The 20,611-nt window shown below is 39.3% G+C and overlaps 2 protein-coding genes across 7 annotated transcripts in view; both read left to right on the forward strand.

Annotated features, from left to right (window-relative positions):
- larp1b (La ribonucleoprotein 1B) overlaps positions 1-9,222 on the forward strand; it is a 30,175-nt gene extending 20,953 nt beyond the window's left edge. For 5 of the 6 annotated variants that reach the window (XM_087175783.1, XM_023412954.2, XM_023412952.2 and 2 more), the window contains 8 exons: positions 671-785; positions 1,096-1,265; positions 2,283-2,389; positions 3,225-3,385; positions 3,582-3,726; positions 5,171-5,280; positions 6,343-6,470; positions 7,703-9,222. In XM_087175783.1, coding sequence (XP_087031909.1) covers positions 671-785; positions 1,096-1,265; positions 2,283-2,389; positions 3,225-3,385; positions 3,582-3,726; positions 5,171-5,280; positions 6,343-6,470; positions 7,703-7,981 — 1,215 coding nt within the window. In that variant the 3' untranslated portion in view covers positions 7,982-9,222. The remainder of the gene's footprint in view (positions 1-670; positions 786-1,095; positions 1,266-2,282; positions 2,390-3,224; positions 3,386-3,581; positions 3,727-5,170; positions 5,281-6,342; positions 6,471-7,702) is intronic. The other variant, XM_087175784.1, reaches the window with a different exon arrangement.
- Positions 9,223-10,429: 1,207 nt separating this feature from the next.
- Positions 10,430-19,265, forward strand: pgrmc2 (progesterone receptor membrane component 2). The gene is made up of 3 exons (XM_023412951.2): positions 10,430-10,822; positions 14,152-14,307; positions 17,482-19,265. Exons 1-3 carry the CDS (start codon positions 10,480-10,482, stop codon positions 17,577-17,579), a joined length of 597 nt encoding a protein of 198 aa, XP_023268719.1. The 5' UTR covers positions 10,430-10,479; the 3' UTR covers positions 17,580-19,265.
- The last annotated feature ends 1,346 nt before the right edge of the window (positions 19,266-20,611 follow it).

Genomic DNA, 20,611 nt, shown 5'->3' on the forward strand with positions numbered 1-20,611 from the left:
TTCGAATGACATCATTTTTTAATATTTTTACAACTTTTTTTTTTTTTTTAACCTTAAGATAATAAAGATTGTTGTCAGGATTATGTTGTCACAAAACACCTAAAATTAAAACTAGGGATGCAACTGAAGATTATTTTCATTACTTATTAATTGTTTTGTCCATAAAATGTAACAAAACAGTCACAAAATTTAAGTTTTTAAATCTTTAAAACTCATATATTTGGCTTCTCTTTAATTAAAAATGACTAAAATTATCATTTGATTATTTAAATAGTTGCAGATTAGTTTTTCTTGATTTATTAGATAGATTAATTGACTAATTGCTGCAGTTCAAATCAAAAATATGTATAGGTGAAAACTATAATTTAGGTAGTAGTAGAAGTAAAAGGACAATTAAATGATAAGAGTGAAAAAAAAATTAAACTGATGTAAAAATGAAATAAATGTGATAAATTCTTACAAGTACAAAGCACAGTGAAATGTGCTTAATTCTCAGCTCATTATAGAAATAAAAATGTAAAACGTGCCAATTTTCTTGTAATTATAATTCAATAATAATATCTTTATTTGATGCCTCAGGTTTGACTGTTTCAGGAAAATAACTTCACTCACTTGTTTATAAGAAGCTGCTTAACTCTCATCCTCTGCTTTTCTTTTGACTGTTCCTCAGCAGGAAGTGGAGAACTTCAAGAAGCTGAATGTCATCAGTAAAGATGAGTTTGAGACACTCGCCCCCAAAGTGCCCGTTGAGGCGAACCAGGAAGTCCCACCTCCTCCGATGCCAGGTGTGTTGACAGAGCTGATAGTTTCACACAAGCTGAGCATCCTGTCTGCTGCTTTCTGCAGTTTGAAACACGCCTTCTTTATATTTCTTAAACCTCTGCTTCTGCTGCAGCAGTTTCTAATGGGATTTTGTTTATTTTTGCATAACTAGGGAGCTATTGGTGTGTATATATATAAATAAATTAAAAACTCAGTAATTTTGGCGTCAATCTGTCTTGGAGCTCAGCATCACATGAACAACTGTAGGAAAGTAATGGGACGATAATCAATTAGTGTGAATATACATTTTTTTTGTAAACAATGTGTTCCCAGTGGACGGTGGAGCAGAACTGGCCCGCTCTCTGCCTACAACGGTCCCAGAGTCGCCCAGCTCTCACCAACCCCGAACCCCCAGAACGCCTCGCACCCCCGGACGCCAGGACCCCAACAAGACGCCCCGCTTCTACCCCGTCATGAAGGAGAGCGGCACCATCGATGGACAGGTGAGGTCTATTTCTCTGTATGAACAGAGACTAATAACAGAGAGAGGATGAGGCTGCTGTCGTTGTACTGTTATTAAATTATATTTGTCTTTTCAGACGTTCCTCACATTGTTGCTGTTTTAGTTTTGAATAACTGTATAATTTAACACCTTCAGGCCTCTGACAATAACATGGTTTTTGGTTGAACTGTTAAAGCAGACATTGCTTCGTTTGAACAGGACACAATCCCAAAACAGCTGTTGTGACTCAGCTCAGTGTTTCTCTCAGGGTTCAAATTTCCCTTTTCTCTTTTCCCTCCCTTGTTGGTTGTATAAAAATTTTTTCAGGTCAATGATGAGTAGGATTTTGCTTTGGCTTTATGATTTTCATGGTGTTGTAATTTTATTTTTGAGACCATGGTTGATTCATAACTGTGAAATTTGCTGCGTGATGCAACAGTCAGGGCAGACAATAGTTGCTCAGTTTGCTGATCTGCAGTTAATTCATACATTGATTCCTGTTCAAGGCCTGGTGACTTGTTTGTGCAGTTTCTGTCTTTGCATTTCTTCCTATTCCTTTTTTGTTGTTGTGCATAAGTGAAGTACGAGAACTGTTTTGCATGTACTGTACATGAACCTTATCTACAGGCAGACGGTGCCTGCCTATTGTCTCTTTTGTTTACAAAGTAACCATGTTTACAAGGTTACTTTTACCAAAAAGGGTCATGTAACATTTGCAAATACTTCTGTTTGTTTTCACCTGCTGAGAATCAAATGTAGTTTCAAGGCCTCATTTTATATTCCACCACTGAAGCTCAGTTTAGAGCAGGATTTCCTTCAAGATACCGTCTCGATTTGTAATATTTGTGATAGTGTAGAGTTATACACATGCTGAGGCCAACTTCTCTCATCTCTCTCTAAAACAAAACAAACCGTACAAACTCAACCAAAGTTTAATCAGTTATCAGGGATCCCCGTGTCCTGTCCTTTTTGTAAAATATGAATATCATGAATCTTTTGTTGTGATTTTCCGCTTCAGACTCCGAGGAAGAAGAAGACCCGTCACAGCTCCAACCCCCCTCAGGAGGCCCACATCGGCTGGGTGATGGACTCCCGTGAGCACCGACCGCGCTCTGCATCCATCAGGTCCGACTGCTCGTTTCACTCCTTCTCCACTATTGTTTCAGCTGTGTATATAACTGTACATTCAGGTGACACATACAAAAGAAGTCGTCAATCTGGTCACTTCCCCGTTTCACTCTGCCAAACATTCTCCATTCACAGTTGACCTTTAATCACTTCCCTGTGTCATTACACACAAAACAAGATGCTGAAGTGCTTTTCATAGCCTCAAACGGTGACTTGATCCCCTGATCAGGTTATTATGGAGCATTTAATATGGAAGTGTTCTTCTCTGGCCTATGACCCATCCCTCCACCAAGTTCTGTGTAAATCGATGCAGTACTTTTTGCATAATCATGCAGACAAATTAACAGACACTGTTGAAAACGCCGTCTCCTTGGCGGATGTATTAAAAATATGGATTTAAAGTTAAAGCACCATTTTGCTCAATTTTTAAACAGCTCCACTTTGTGAAAGTGGTTTCTTAGCATTGTTGTAAAACTATGGCTAATTATTATTTTCTTTATCGCTTATTTTGTCGGTTATTTTTCTGATTCATCAGTTACACATTTAGTGAGAATTTGTGTTAAGAGAGGAAAATGCAAGTTCACAAGTTCATGATAATTTCATCATATTTAATAGATTCAGTTAATTAAAGTATGTCTTGATTGGAGCAGGATGTCCATAGTGTCAGTGCACACTGATAAACACTGCTGTAAATGTATGTTAGCCACAAGGCTGTTGTACATCTGGAGTCCCTGGACAGATGTTACCTTAAAGAATATAATGTTAAAGATGTGTGAATTTTATACCCCGGCACTCAAACGATTCTTCGTCCTCTTCCTCCGTCCTCCTGCAGCAGCTCCAACGCCTCTCCATCAGAAGGAGCCCCGCTGTCAGGAAGCTACGGCTGCACCCCCCAGTCTCTGCCCAAGTTCTGGCATCCATCCCACGAGCTGCTGAAGGACAACGGCTTCACCCAGCAGGGGTACCACAAGTACCGCCGACGGTGCCTTAACGGTACGGAACCGAAAAGCTGACATGAACTCTCATGCACACCCACCTGCTCCATAACACCATCACCACTCAACATGGTTTGAGTCTGAAATCGAATTAGTCCAAATCGAAAATGTATTAGTTTCATGTAGATTACACAGGATCATGAATAACCCTTCAAGCCCGTGTGTATTGAAGACGTGAATCGATGTTTTTTCAGAGAGGAAACGGTTGGGGATCGGTCAGTCTCAGGAGATGAACACTCTGTTCAGGTTCTGGTCCTTTTTCCTGAGGGACAACTTCAACAGGAAGATGTACGAGGAGTTCAAACAATATGCTGTGGAGGACGCCAAAGACAACTACAGGTGAGGCGGCCGAATGATGCTGCTGATTAAACACTGAGCTCCATGCAAACATATTTCAGTGCCTGAGACAGGAAATGCAAATTATTGGTTTAGAAATTCAAACAAACCAAACTGTGGTGAAATGGAGGCCTGCAAACAAGTAAACAGTAAACATGAGTCGATCTCGTTTATCTATTAAAGCCACACCCTCAGGCCCTGAAGCCTCTTTTAGCGTCTTCCTCCCTGTCTTACTTACTGGTGACAGTTGATCTTAATAATGATATTTACTACGTCTGCAACCAACAGTTATTTTTCCATTAACTGTTCAGTTTATTGAAAAATTACCTCAAGTGTCAGAAGCTCATTGCCATCAACCATAGACAAAAAACAGAGATATTTTCCTTGTAATTATTTCAGTTGAGTATATTATCTGTCATAGTAAAGCGAAAGCTAATTTGTACTCACAAGATCTTTATCTGTAGATCTGTAGCTGCAGGACCTGAGGTTTTAGCTTGTTGCACTAGTCAAGACAATTAAATGGTGGCTCACAGAGTTTTAGCTAAATGCTAATGGGTGTGTTTTTGTATTTTGAGTGTATTAACTCATCAGTGAGTTGTTCAAAGGAGCGATATCATCCTTTTTATCACAGTTATTTTACACACAACAACTTTTGAGATCAGTTGATATAATTATTGTATAACCTAAAATATTAAGTGATCAGTCCAAATACAGCCTGTGACAGTTTCTTTTGATTGTATCGCCATGGAAACAAGTTTGGTTTACTCTCTGCAAACATTTGAAAAGCAAACATTGATACATTTGTGTTTTTGGGTGTAGGATTGACAACAAGTAGGTCAGGAGGAAGTGATTTTAAAATGGATGGTGTTAGTTCTGTTTTCTTACATGACAATGATTACGGTGGATTTGTTGATTAATATTTCTGTTGGTGAATGCAGTGCAAACTCCGGAGCAGCAGAGTTTGACGGCCATTATTCGACAGCAGAGGGTTAACTGTTTGCACCACTCTTTGCCAGAAGCACCTTCACACACCGGCCAAACCCACATTCTTCTTATGTGTGTCTAAAGAAGTGGGCGGCTCAGCCCTGCATGTTGAAGTTGGGAGTGAGTGTAGTTTGAGGGTGTGTGAGCAGACGTTTAATCAAACCCATCAGCTGTTTATGCAGCAGCTCGCATTGACTTCATTTAATCAAAAACAGGTCAACTCGTCGGTCTGGTTCCTCCGTCAGCGAGACAAAGCTGCTTCTGTGCAAAAATGTTGGGAGACGTTTATCGGAAAGTGGCTGGTTCACTGAAGATCAGCTTACAGTGCAGCAATTACATCACACGACATCCTGTCCGTGTAAATATATATAAGTGTCCAGAAGCCAGATTTGAAGCCAGAGTGTCATTTGTGTACTTGTTATTGAGGTCAGAGTGCAGGTAAATATTTGTGTTTCCCCTGCAGATATGGACTGGAATGTCTCTTCAGATACTACAGCTACGGTTTGGAGAAGAGATTCAGGTTAGAGCTGTTCAAGGACTTTCAAGAAGAGACCCTCAAGGACTTTGAGAAAGGTAATTAACATCATAAAGTAACCAAACTGTCCCAAACTTCACCACCCACTTTCACTGGTTTACCAGGATTTTCAGAATAAAATCACATTACACTTTATTGTTGACAATACAAACAACAGCAACAACAGAAAAAGAAAAAACACAACTCCCCATGTTGAGAGTAACAAATAGTTTATATATAGTAGTAATATTATATATATATATATATATATATATATATATATATATATATGCTATACACACACATAAATTTAAACCCTAAACCTAAAATACTAAGGATTTAATATCCTGAAAAAGAGTAAAAAAAAAATGTGTATGTAGTACAATTAAAATTACTGAAGACAGGTAATTATAACTGCTTTGTAAGATTAGTCATAGTAAACAAAGACATTAATTGAAATAAATAAATATAATAATAATAATATCTAATATAATCTGTTTAAGACTACATTACAGTCTGTTATAAAGTATCTTATAAATGCTAAATAGGGTCAGGGTTAAAATAAAAACAAGTGTTTAATGTCCTGTAAACCTGCTTCACCCGACTTTAAAGTGCACTCTGCAGAGTCTCACCCCTCTGAGCTGTGAATGTGTAGTTGTGTGAAAAGAGGAAAAACAGGGATTAAAGTCGATTTCTCAACCCATTCCACCGCTGTGAGTGACTCAGTGGAGCAGAATGGAGCGCTGCCAGAAATGGCCTCAGCCACTTATTTCCAGCTGATTTATTTTGGTGTTCAGTAAAACGTTTCCCATTCGAACCCCCACAGACTGGAGATCTGTCAGAGAGGTTTTAGTACAGACGTTAACAAGACTTATCACCACCACATACTGCACTAATGAGTCATAAGCTGCTATGCTAATGGACTTATTAATTTGAATAGTTCATGGATTCATTGTGAAATGCAATCACTCCTAAATTTTTTGGTGTTTTTGTGTTGAATTTCCCTCTCTGAAATTTTCATAAACTAAAGAGAAAACACAATGTTGATAATGTACTTCTGTTAAACGCTCGCATTGAAACAGTGAATCAGTCCTGATCCGTCCTGTTTCCTCCTCCTCCAGGTCAGTTGTATGGACTGGAGAAGTTCTGGGCCTTCTTGAAGTATTCAAAGATGAAGAACCAGCCCATAGACCCGAAGCTGCAGGAACACCTCTCCCAATTCAAGAACCTGGAGGACTTCAGGGTGGTGGTGAGTGTCCAGTGAATTAGACAAGCTGATGGTTTTTAAAAGGCTGCCGTGTGTTAAGCATGTCTGAGTCTGTTGACTCAATGTCTCAATTATCAATAATATGATTTTAGGTGGAAATTAAAGCCTCGTATCTCCAAAATCTTCCAACATGTAATGAAAAAACGTACTTGTGTTTTCTTTCTGAGTTAATTCTACTTGTTTTTTGGACTCAAGAAAAATATTAATACTAAAACGAGGTCTAAACATGTGAACACCATCCTGTAACGGAGGGAGAATAAAATAAAATATTGAGGCTCTAATTTACAGTATTAATCGCTCAGGTCAGTGAAAGATAAATCTTAAATCTTTTTTGTCAGTAATGACAGAATCATAGAGGAAAGGTTTTTGATAATTGACATAATTGTAACCGTATATGTTTACAGTAAAGTAAATATGTTTGGGCTCAAGTGAATGAGCTGCATTTCTCAATGTTGACAATAGGTTATAATGAGAAGTGAAAGTGAAAGGTGAGATTCCTTTGTCTAATAACCAGGTTGAGCTGCTACTAAATTAGTTCATATGACACTGCTCATGTTAAGGAAACTTCCTGCTGGTTCTGAGGGTTTTTTGTTTGTTTGTTTGTTTCACCCTATCCTCTCACACTGTCAACTTAAATATTACATATCATTTAGTTTTATTAGTAATTTTAAACAAAATCTAAATATTATTACACTGTCTCATTTACTTACAGTAGGCCCACATGCTTGTGGATCACTGGATTTAATTACTGTATTAATGGTATTACTCCTTAAAGATGCCCTGTGGAGTGTTCTTGTAAACAAACAAACTTTGTTTACATTCACTGTGTCTCAACAAAAGGCATTGTGTGCATGTTGTGATGAACAAAACAAGGCGCCGCCCTTAGTGCTGCTTATGGTCTAAAACTCCACTGGGAACCTTTATCATGTCTGACTGTGATTGTAGTAGATTATTGATCCTGATTACTTACTGATGTGGAAATTAAACAAACAAAACGTTGTGCTGCATAGAGCCATGTGTGAGCGAGAGGTGTGGGATGTCCACATTAAAGAAGAGATAAACCTCCATGTTTCTTAATGTGCACTTAGACACTGGCAGTTAATGGAAGTACGTCACACAAGTAGGTACCATGTGTGGGGACGCGGACAGACCCACTGTTATTATTGTGTCCTTGTTTGATGATAATTCTGACCTTTGACCTCCGTGTCCCGCAGCCACCAATGGGAGAGGAGGGAGGCAGGAGAAGACGTCACTCGTCCTCGGCTGGGGATGAAGGGAGGCGTCGACGACATCCTTCCAACACTACCTCAAAGCCCACACAGGCCTCCAAATCCTCCAGCGCCGCCGCTCAACCTGCTGCCACCGCTGCCAACACTGCTGCGCAGAAACAACCCAAAGAAAACACCCAGAAACCAGCAGCAGGAGCAGCCGCACAGGCCAAGAAGACGGATGCCGGAGCCGGGAAGAAGGAAAGTGTTGCACCAAATAAATGAAAGCTCCCTCACTGAGGTGTGGGTTTGGATAGAAGAGATGCAGAGCGAGGCGGCGGCAGCTCTGAGCTCAGCGTTCGCTCTTTTCAGCGGCAAACTGTTTGGGTATGAAGAGAGACTGAGCGTGGTTGACTTAATTTGATTGTTTTTATCAGTGCATTTCATTTAAAGCAAGCATAGGCAGTGAGCTTGAATCTGTGCGCCTGACAGCTCCATAATGTTTACAAAAAAAAAAAAAAAATGCATTCCCTGCATTTTGCCTTTTGTTTCTCTCAGATGCCAAAACTCTTTTCAACAAGTTTGTTGATCTCCACAATATGTCAACCGCTCTGGTCTGTAAAGAGCTTTTGAACTGTGATTCTAGTTTGCCAAGAATAAGACATACTGCAGATAGTCTTGTGTGCCTTAATCTGATTCACCAGGACGACTGGAGGGCGAGGAGTGACAAAATAGTCCAAATTCCGCTTTTTAAAGTCTTCCCAACTGATTCTTCGGGGCTTGAATGTGTTTAAAACTGACACCACTCGCAGTTTTTTCTTTTCTTTTCTTTTTTTATTTTTTGTCTTGAGACATATATGTCTTCTGTTTTCATCATGACAATCAAAGTTGACAGTTGCAGTCATAAATTTGTGAAGGACTGACCCCCTGAGGCTGCTGCTTCGTAACAGATGTGCCCTGATGTTTCTTAGTCTGACTGACAGGCATCACAGCTGAACTATCATGTTGGTTTTTAATTAAAACCAGGAAAATTTATCTGGGAAGCTTTACATTAAGTCCCGTTTTACACCCAGAGGTAGTATAATTTATTGTTTTATTTTTGTTTTTATTTTTCCATTTACTTGATTGATGGAATAGTCTTAGGTAATCAGTGCAGTTTTAAATGGCTTTTGCTATTGAATATTATAAAAAAAATGTTTCTGCTGGAATTATGGGTGTGCGCTAGCATCATAAAACTACAGTATATTTTAGTTTACTTCATATTATGTTTGAGGCTTGGTGCTCTAGAGCACTTTAATTGTTAACTTTCCTTTACTTCATCAGTGGACTTAAGAGGTTTTAGAGTTGAATTTAAAGAAAAAAAAATGTAAATACTATAAAAAATCATTTGCTATTCAATTATCGTTTTGATTTTAAGAAGTGATTTGTTTTATCGGTAATGTGGTTTTTGAGTGTGTTTTAGGCTAAAGCAGTGCATGTTAATGAATTGTAAAATGCAAAAAAATATAAAATAACAGTTGATTGTATTAAGTTGTGTTTGTGTGATCTGTTCTACTCTCTTAGTTAGCTCCCTCTACAGATTTCCACCTCCTCCACCTTTTGATATTCTCTGGTGTTGGTGAGGCAGAGTCATCGAGCCTGATCAGCAGGTTTTTGTTCCCAGCGACAGTGAAATTCATCAGCTGTCATCACCCCAATTCAAACTGTCTGATGATCAGCTGTAAATCTAAAGTGAGATTTGTTCCACCAAGTGCATTTCACTACTTATCATCTTTAACGGTGTAAGCAAGCAGTTAAGAGGAAGTGTTTACATAAAGTGTGCAAATAGCAGATAACAGCTGAATGAAAAGGACAACACAGGTGAAGAGAGGTAAAAGTGAGCATAACAGCAAGGACAAACAATAATATAGCATTCAAGAAAAACATTTGTGATCATAATATTGTTTTTATAAAGAAGAAAATGGCTTTAGTTGTATTAGAAATGTGTATTTTTGCCTGAAAATGCTTCTTACGTGATCATATTTTCACACTATTAAAACATGACATGAACAGGTGAATAAACAAGGTAAACCATTCAATAAATATTTTAATAGGGTTGGGTTATTTTAGTTTTATTGTATTTTAGTGGCTGTTTTTACGCTACGGGTCCTGTTGGAGGGACAAAATTCATCAAGATTTCGTTTTCAACCAACTCATAACAGTGGTAGGCGGGTGCCTTGCTGCCTTAGAGTGTTCCTCGTAATTATCAATTTTAAATATGCTGTGGCTCAATAGAGGACTTCTTGAACTGTGATGTGCTGTAACCTGTAACAGTAGATGTTGTACCGGGTGAGTTTTTGTTTAAAATGTAAGAGAAGCAAAGTTTTGAAATATGTATCAACCTTGGAAATAGTTATTTTATATTTTCTGGTTTCGTCTCTTTGATGCTTTAGGACACTTTTTGATAATTTTGTGTCATTGTTGTTCTGTGATAGTAAATGGGTTTTTTGGACCGTTGGTCAGACATTTAAAACGTCGATTTGGACTCTGGGAACTAGTGACTTGGTGACATTCTTTAGACAAAACGATTAACTGATTAATCGACGAAAACAATCTGTAGAATGAGCGATGATTAAAATAATCGTTCCTTGCGGTCCTATATTTAACATACGGTGGCTAGCTTAAGTATGCGTACCAGAACGCAATGTAACAAGACCAAACGCTGCTCAACTAGTGGTTCCGTTCTTCCGACAGGTCGTGAACGCAGCATCAGTCCAGGGGCGGGTAGGCGCTAACTGTGCAGTATGGCGGACGATGGAGACAGTTCGAGCGGACCAGTTGACACAAGCGGCGGGCAGGGGGCAGCGGATGAGTCGGACGGGCTCGGCCTTGGCGGGATGTTGCTGAATATTATTATTTTGGTTCTGGTGGTGGCGGTCTGTCTGGTGGTGTACCGGCGGTGGGGCAGGCGGCTCGGCGCCGACGCGGCCCAGGGCGACGAGGCCTCGGCTCTTCCCAAGATGAGGAGACGGGACTTCACTCTGGAGCAGCTGCGGGAGTACGACGGACTCCAGAACCCCCGCATCCTGATGGCTGTCAACATGAAAATTTTCGACGTGACCAGCGGCAAAAAGTTTTACGGGAAAGGTGAGCTGGCACTCTGTAGAACAGGACCTGACAACCGAGTGACTTAGCTGACATGTCCTGCTTGGGGTGAGTTGTCCCGAGTCAAAAATTTGGGCGCAAACCGTTGAGGTTAGCTTAGCTATATCTTTGGCTTTGTCTGTGCTTTTGAATGGGATGCTAGCTGTCAGCTAACTAGCAGAGCTGTTATGAGGGGAAGGAGGGTCGCAACTGTTGTGATGATGTTTGAACATGTCTAGACTTGATGTTTATGTGGACTGAACCTGTGAAACTTTTTGGTCAAGTTAAAGCTGGTTTGCAAGGTTTTAACCAGCTAGCATGCTAACACTAGCCTGTTAGCTTGTTGACGTGCACACAGACACACTGCACTGTCTGGCTGTCTGGTCTAGAAGCGCCGCTTGTTTACAGTGATGGGACTCACCATGCATGGGTATTGGTAACTGTGCACGGAGATTTTAACATTAAATGCCATATGCCTGTGTATATTTGTTATGCTAAAGGGTATTTTCCTGCAGAAAAGACGTGTTTTTAGCACCTGGGGTCACTGTGTATTCTGCTGTGCAGAGTTAAACAGACAACTGCAGCTCTGGGATGAGAATAACGTTTGTGAACAAATATGATAAACAAATATTATATTGCTTTACTTTCACAAATTCTCTCTCAGTCTGAAGCCTCATAAGTCTTTTTAATATGTCCTCTTGTCTTTGAAAAGCAAGGCTAGCTTGCTACTGCACATTTTCTGTGACCTGGCTGACTCACAAATCACCTCTGTAATAAACTATAATTATTCAAACACACTCCCAGGAGACTCGTGTGTCACGTCTGCTATCCCACACCGCCAGCACCCAGCCAAGTAGGCCTGAATCTGTCCAGCTCTCCAAATTATGACACATAGACTCAGAGCCACGCTGGAGTTGGCAGGATCATATCTTAAATTGTCTAGCTGGTGTTCATCACATCTGAGTTAGTGCTGGGACAGAAGACAGAGTCCTCTATGACTTGTTTGAAGAAAAATTTAAAATATTTTCTGTGTTCAGCTTCTGGCAAGCGAGGATTTGCTGCTTTCCTCTGTTTCATGTCTATCAATGGAAAACTTTTGGGTTTTTCCCAAGACAAGCAGCTGAAACGGCATTTGTTGACAGTTATAGACCCCATTATTAACCATTAATGAAAGTACTTGTTAGCTGCAGCCCTGTACTGCTGGTTAGAGGAGAGTCCAGCTGGCTGGAGTTGCCATTTACAGCTGACACACTCAAGTTTTTCAGACATTATCCAGGCATAATTCTGGCTCTTCTTTTGTTGTGAGTGATTCAGGACATAAAAAAACAATATCATTCTAATAATAGGCCCTAAGACAAAAATATCAGTTTGTTGCCTTGTTCTCAGGCTTACCGTAAAATAGGATTAGCAGTTTTATCTATAAAATGCTCGTTCGTCTAGTTGTGCAAGGTAAAAGCACATCTAATCTTGGAGGTGATAAGGCGCCTTTGCTTCATGGACTCTTTAACAGTGCTTTGAACACTGGACTGAGTTTTCTTTTTTTTTTTTTGCTCTGGCTTTCTGTTGCACAATTAAAAGCAGAAAACCTGAGGGCCTGCAGAGCGTTCACATGCTGGTCAGATGTTGTTCCTGTTGGAAGATGATGAGCGATTTAAAGGACTTCATGGCATGCCCGGGGCGTTGTTAGACTGAATATCACCAGTGCCTTTGAAGGGATATTAAACGATATCATTCAGATAACTAGAAATTTCCTGAATATCAACGATATTCAATATCCTCTACTTGAAGTTGCGAAATCATGAAGATATTTAAAGTATTTTTACTGAATTGTTATTGGTAAAAGTCGCATGACAGGACAGAACAGCAACAAGTGCTGGGCAATACTGAACAAAAACAATATTTGTAGCTGAATATCTTTAATGTTGATCATGTGATGATACTTTAGCTGAAGCTTTAGACTTTCAGAAGACATTTTACTCCTAAAAACAATGCAGACATATAGCGACTGATAAATCTGCCTGTTTTGACATAGATTTTGTCATACATTTTTTCCACATTGGAGACAGAAATACCAATAAAGAATTATTTTCATTATAGATTAATTTTTGGTCTGTAAAACGCCTGAAAACAGAAAATGACTGAAAATTATTTCCATGAGCTCAAGATCATGTCTTGTTTTTGTTCGACCAGTTCAAAACCCAGAGAGAATCTGTTCACTATAATGTAAGACAATGAAAATCAGCATGTTTCTCACTGTACAACAGCCTGCTCGATACATATCTTGATCATACATGCATTTATCTATTTCATTTTTATCCATTTATTTATTTTTACACATTTATGGTGCATTTTAAGCCTTTGCTGTGGACAGACAGTGGAGAGATGAGAGGAAATGAGGCGATGAGGGAAGCAGCAAAGGTGTCCAGCCGGATGTTATGGCTCATGGTCCTCTGCGTCTTCACCCCTAAGCTATGAGCCAGTGTTTTATGAGTTTATGTAGAAAAACAACATTGTAATGGCAGATATATCGTTGTTGGATTATTTCTAAGTCTCAAATATGGATATCAGCATCAAAAGTTCAGCATCACTCAACCTTTATTAAGAAACAATGAGTTGTAATGTGTTTTGATCATCAAAGTAGTTGGCAGTTTAATTCTCTGATGACAGACTAATAGATCAATCGACTAATCATTGCCGCTCTAATTTAACTCTAATGGAGTCTTTAATACCGGTCAGAGGCAGTGTTACGATTACAGGAATCCCAGACCACATCACATTTCACATTATATCATGTTAATATATCTTCCATCTCTAATAACAACAGCGTACTGATGCAGGGTTCTGCTAAGTCACTGTCAACACAACGATCCCTCTTCAGAAAGAAGAGCATGTCTGATATTTCCTGGAGCCAGGAGTCGCTGCATCTGTGAACTCACTGCATCTGCACTGTATTCAAGTGGTTTACTCATTGGCAGCTCTGGGAGGCTTTTAATGTGAAGCAGGAGCAGCAGCAGTCACATGTCGTAGATTTGACTTAATAGGTTAAGGGTTAACTTGTTGCTTGGCTGGAAAAGGTATTTGTACAGTTTTAACACTTTTTTCTCGGTCGATCAATTTAAAAGCTTAAAAGAAACGACACTGAGCCCAAACCAGGGCAGGAAGCTGACCTGTGTATCCGCTGGCGTCTGACCGGTTTATCCCAAAACTCACATCATGTTTAGAATAGTAAAGAGTCTCAGTCAGAATGATTGTTAAACTGTGGAAGTGATTAGTAAAGTAAGAAACTTCTCTGCTAAACATTCATTCATCCTGACTTTGTGTTTGTTTCTCAGATGGTCCTTACGGCATTTTCGCGGGCCGGGATGCTTCAAGAGGCCTGGCCACCTTCTGCCTGGAGAAAGACGCCCTGCGGGACGAGTACGACGACTTGTCAGACCTCAACGCTGTACAGATGGAGAGCGTGAGGGAGTGGGAGATGCAGTTCATGGGTAAGGTGGTTTTCTGATGCTTGTAAAGAAAATGTTCCTGAGATATTGATTTGTCTCGGATGACACAGATGCATCAGTCGTGTTTATGGTCCGTCCCGCAGAGCCTCTCTCTGCATCTCTGCATATTTAGTCAGGTCAGACTGAGAATCAGAAACACAAACACAAGATCAAACCGACTGCGTTTTTTTTTCAGTGTTTTTGCTTGTAAACCTCTCCAAGGGCATCCACTGCTTCAGTATGTTGTATTACATTTTGAACATGATTTTTATGATTAAATTAGGTTAATTTAAAAGAGTACAAAAGTCGCATTTGTGCTTTGGCACAACTATCCTTCAGTTTGCATTGCATCTGAATGTATTTTTAGTTTTACTTCATATTCAGAATCAAAACTTCTTGTAGATGAAATAAAACACTATTCTGGTGACCTTTAGGGCTGCAACTACCAGCTATTTTCATTGATTGATATCAATTAATCTGCCAATTATTTTCTCAATCAATCGACTTTTGTTTGGCCTGTTTAACGTCAGAACAGTTAAACAGTTAAAAATGTCCGTCATGTCCAAGACGTGATTATTGTTTTATAGTGCCCAAGCCACAGACCAAAACCCAAAGATATTCAATGTAATATAATGTTAAGAAAAAGAAAAGCAACAAATTTCCACATTTTAAAAGGTCAACAAGAGAATGTTTGATATTTTTTACTGTAAAGCATTTTACTTGTTTGTTTCTTTATTTGCACAGCACAAAGCAGGAAGATAAAAAAGTTTTCCTAAAGCCGAAGGTGGCATCCCTCAAATAACTTGTTTTGTTCCAACAAGAGCTGAAATGATTAGTCAATTAATCGATTAGTTGATCACCAGAAAATTGATTGCCACCTGTTTTTATAACTGATGACTCATTTCAGTTATTTGTCAGGCACAAATATACCAAATGTTTTCTATTTCCTGCTTCTTAATTGTGTGGATTTTTTTTACTTTGTGTGATAGTAAACAAAGATGTCACCTTGGACTTAAAGAATTAGTGACTGAAATGTTTCTTTTCTTTTTTTTCTGGTATTTTATAGATTAAAGGATTGGTTGAGGAAAGCGTCAGAAGAATAAGCAAATAATTGGTTGTTACTATCAGATCTTAAGAAAAGCAGAAAATATTCACATTTGAACCATGAAAACGGTGCATATCCATCCATCATCAAAATAGTTCTGTTAATCGACTGATAATTTCTGCTCCATTAAAAAGGTTCTTTCTTAAATGTGCTGGTGAACGAAACTATGGAGTGCACAAACATGCAATAAACCAAAACTAAAAATATCTCCTGCCACCACATCTGCTGAGAAACAGTTACAACAGGAAACAATGAAACTGGACGGAAACAAAGGCCCTCGCTTCACCCCTTGTATTTTGTTTTGCCACATCACTCATGTCACAATCCAATGATTTTCTGTACCCAGTGTAAACGTAACATGGGTTTAAGTTCTAATGTAGTCTGTAATTTTAAAATGTGCTTTACCTCAAATGCAGTGTTTGATTTCAAAGTCAAGTGTCTTTTCTTTTTTTTTTTTTGTCTCGAGTGTCTAATTTTGGACTGAAACCATCTAAGTAATGTCAGGCCTCTGCTTTTTAAATAAGAGTCTACAGGACAAAACATGTACAGTTGATGCAAATGTCAATGTAAAGCTGGACAGGGCAGCTTTGAAAGTTGGCAGCTCCAAATGGTGACTGATGAAATTATATAAGAAGATGTCAGTAAATTACTGGCAGCATCTTGTTCTTCACTCTGGTCACTGCTCTGAGAGTCCAGCGTTTTCTCTGATGTTCAGTGGAAAACACATTGATCTCAGTTAGTGACCAGCTGTTTGTCAATCAACAGAAAATGAATCAGCAGATTTGTATTAATTAATTAATGAATTAACCTTATTTTACTTACCTTTTCGTTTGGCCAAGTTCTGCAATACTTTCTATTGCGTACATGCTCCTAAATACATTTTACAATTCACACACATCTATTTTTAGTCGCAGGAAAAGGCTTGCACTGCCAAGCCCTGGATTGTTTTTGCAACAAAACAATAAATTATTTTGGCTATAAAATGTCAGAAAATAGTGAAAAATGTGCATCAGTTTCCCCAGAACCAAAGCTGATGTTTCAAATAGCTTGTATTACATCTGACCTGCAGCCCCAAACCCAAAGACATTCCCTTTACCATCATATTAGTTAAGCTAAAAAGATTAGTTGATTAATTGAAAAGTCGGTTGATAGAAGATTAATCAACAATTTTGTTAATCGAGTAACTGTTTTTCATTTTCCATCCATCCATCCATTTTCTACCGCTTATCCTCTAGTAGGGTCGCAGGGGGGCTGGAGCCTATCCCAGCATCTTTTCGGGCGAGAGGCGGGTACGCCCTGGACAGGTCGCCAGTCCATCGCAGGGCACATAGAGACAGACAACCATTCACACTCACAGCCACACCTATGGTCAATTTAGAGTATCCCATTAGCCTAGTCTCCATTTGCATGTCTGTGGGAGGAAGCCGGAGTACCCGGAGAGAACCCACACAGGCACGGGGAGAACATGCAAACTCCACACAGAAAGATCCCACGGCCGAGCCGGGACTCGAACCCGGAACCTTCTTGCTGTGAGGCGACAGCGCTGTTTTTCATTTTTCCAATCAAAAATGACAGAAAAACACTATTATTTGCTGCTTTTATTTGTTTGTTTATTCATTATATGTTGAATTGTAAATATTTTATTGACCAAACTATTGTTCAAGAAAATAATTGGCTAATTAACTGATAATGAAAATAATGGTTAGTTACGGTCCTCAGTGCAGGAGAAGACAAAGCAAAGCAGCAAATAAAGCTAAAATCAATTCAACTGACATTTTGGCTTGAAAATAACTTGAATGAATCGATCGTCCAAATAATTTGAATATTTAAGGTTTTAGACTGTTTTTAGATTTAGAGTTTTAGACTTTGACCACTGAGAAACTATGAATGTCATATTTTCACATTAATAGCTGCCCAAAATAAATTTTTCAGTCATTGACTAAATGATTTAAGGACTGATTGTTTCATCTCTAAAATAATTATCGATGCAGCTCTGTGAGGTTGTTGCTCCTGCTGAAGCCGCTCTTTGTGCTCGCACCTTTTTAATGCAACATTTTGCTGATGTCTTCCAGAAAAATACGATTACGTCGGGAGGTTGCTGAAGCCCGGAGACGAACCATCGGAGTACACGGACGAGGAGGACATCAAGGACCACCTGAAACACGACTGAGCGGTTCCATCACACCGACCAAAGCCAGGAGCCCCAAACAGCTGCGACAGACCGCCCCAGACCCCCCAGACCACCTCCTCCTCCTGCCCCATCGATCTACCTGCCACTCTCTTTGCCTGCCCCACTCCCCAAAAACTCTTCACCTCCTGAGTCTGTACGGTGCCGTGGCTGTTCTGGAAGGACGGGACTCAAGTCTCAACGCCCAGACCTCCCTCCCTCTTCATCCTACAATGATGACCACCAACAGAAAGCAATTGGAAACCTTCGACGAGGGGCTTTTTTTAATGACAGCAAACACGTCTGGGGGGAGAGCGGTTGTGCCATTAGATGTATTTGAAACAAAATCACAAAATATGTAGGGGGAAGGGAAGGGGATACGTGTGGTCATTGCGGTCGCCGCTGAGCGCTGGGTGGAGGTTGGTCGGAGTTAGTCAGAAACGCACTGGTCAAAGATGATCAGTGGATCGGGATGGGGAAACAGATTTCTCTCTTTTTATCTGTGGTTTAGTCACATTGCAACTGAAACTGCTTCAGCTTTGGACAGCTTATCTATCAATCAATCATTTCTGTTTCTTTTTTTTTTTTTTTCTTTTTGGTTCAATCATCCCCCCTTGTTGAGAGGGCAGTGCTGTGGCCTAACCAAAGGTAATTGGCAGGGCGTTGCATTTTCCTGTTGTGTTTGTAGTGTATGCACTACTAGTTTTCTTTGTTTGTCACCATGTGATTGTATTTGTTGAGTAGCATAGAGAGAGAGAGAGAGAGGCTGAGACCGAAGGCTTTTTTTCTTTTCTTTTTTCTTTTTCTTTTCTTTTATTATTTTTTTTCTTTGTTTTTTTTTTGGATGGGTTTGGGGGGGGGTCAAAGGTCCTTGCCATATGAAACCTGTTTTGAATCACATCAGATGGACTGAATCACTGATCGGGAATACAAAGGGAAGGTGATAAGGCAGTCCTAATCAATCGACTCAATTGTTTACATGCCTCACAAGCCAGCTGCAAGTCTGTAGATTCCCCTGAAAATGGTCCAAGTATTAATTGTGCCTTATTTTGTTTGTTGTGTCAGTCCTGACAGGTCTAACAGAGGAGGTGAGCGAAGGGATGGAGGTGTTGGTTTTTCCTAGACTCAGTGCCCCAGACTTTAAAGAAGGCATATGTTCTGGCAGTCGTCCACACACAGACTGTAATATTTCCCCACTTCACAAACTTTGTAAATAGACCGTATGAATTACTCAGTGTTACTGCCATATTTATGTAGATGATGAACTCCATATACGTATAATGCTATGTCGTATTGGCCAAAACCCCCATGGTTTGTGTGGTTTTTTTTTTTTGTTTGTTTTGTTTTGTTTTGTTTTTCTTTTTTGTTTTGTTTTTTTGTTTTTCCTTTCAGTTCTGAACTTATTTTTAAATGTGTGAATTTCCAAAAAAAAAAAAAAAAAAAAGGAGTGTTGCAAAGTGCTGCAGGGCGGGACCGGGAGCTGTTCTTGCGAATTTTTTTCGGAGACGTTGCTTATCCTGTAAATATATCTATCATTTTATTAAAGCATGTGCAACAACCAAGTGAGCTATGCCGAATTCCCACCACGTCATGTATTTAAATGTTGGGTGTGTGTGTGTGCGTGTCTGCGTGACAGAGGCAGGAAGGGATTTGTTCATGCATAATAAATCGATTTGGTTAATAATTGAAGATGTCTGGAGTTTATTTGCTGTTAGAGAAAAAATGATTAGATCGCTACCAGGAAAATGTTATATAGTTCATTCAAACTGAGAATCTGGATCTGAATCAGATCACTAAAGGAGAGAAGAAATTTTCAGATTGAGGCTGTTAATGGCAAAAATTAAATATTGATTACTTTTATCCATCAATTATGGGCCAAAAGTAACACAAATATGCACATAAGATGCCTTAGACCACACCCCTCCTCATTATACATAAATGTAAAAACAAATACAGAAAGTAATTTAATGTGGAACTATATAAATGGGGAAATTAATAAATGTGCATAGTTGATACCTGAATGCCAAGGCCACCCCCCCACCCCCATGATGAAGAAGAAATACAATATATATATATATATATATATATATATACACACACACATATCTGGGAATTAGATAAATAGGGAAATTGTCCCCCTTTTTCTCTTGAGCTTCTTTTTGCCTTATTACCATACAGCACTGAAATAAACAAATCAATAGGAAAATAAATATGAAAATTAAATAAGAAATACGTTTTTTTGGGAAATTCACAGATTTTCAAGAAATATGCAGGGACGTATAAATACAATACAATTGATACAGAAATGGATAAGAAAAAAAAAACAAATAAAAAAAATAATAAATAACATTTATTCAATAAATTAGGAAATAATTACATCTGCAAGTGAATAAGAAAATATATAAAAGCAGAAAATTGTAGATTATTTATACATTCATCACCCATTTATTTATTTTCTGACAAATAAAAATGTATCTTTATTATTAATTTGTTGTCCATTTTAAAAACGGCATATTAACATTAATCCTGGGTTATTTTGAGGAACATGTATCTTTTTAAAATGATTTTTTATTCATCTTTTTTATTAGCCACGGCATCATTCACAGACACGAGAGCTACATTTACGTTCATGCATGTGCAGACCAGGGTGCAGACATGATGAAGTTCTGCGGGTCACCGCTGTGGTCACCACGGTCTAAAAATAAACCTTCCTGACATTGACGACAGCTCAACAGCGCCCCCGTTGACGCTCTGGTTGATCCTGGAACTGCACGCTGACGGCTCCCTCTCTCAGTGTCCGCGTGAGTGTGTGTTGAAGTCAAACTCGTCTCTGTTTGTTGCTTATCGACCTTTCAAAGCCAAAGCGGCTTCGTCTGGCATCACCTCCCGGAGCAGGGGTGTGGTGTTGTCCGTTGATGATCCGACGACCATTTCACTCGGACAGCGGCTCCTCAACACACCACCGACATCTTGGCTGCTGTTTTCGGCTAAAACCAAAACTCACCGAATTTACACCGCCCCCCCCCCACCACCTC

The sequence above is a fragment of the Seriola lalandi genome, unplaced genomic scaffold, assembly GCF_002814215.2.
Source record: "Seriola lalandi dorsalis isolate HSWRI2012SDOR001 ecotype SW California unplaced genomic scaffold, Sedor1 jcf7180002054497, whole genome shotgun sequence".
In the NCBI taxonomy this organism is placed as follows: Eukaryota; Metazoa; Chordata; class Actinopteri; order Carangiformes; family Carangidae; genus Seriola; species Seriola lalandi.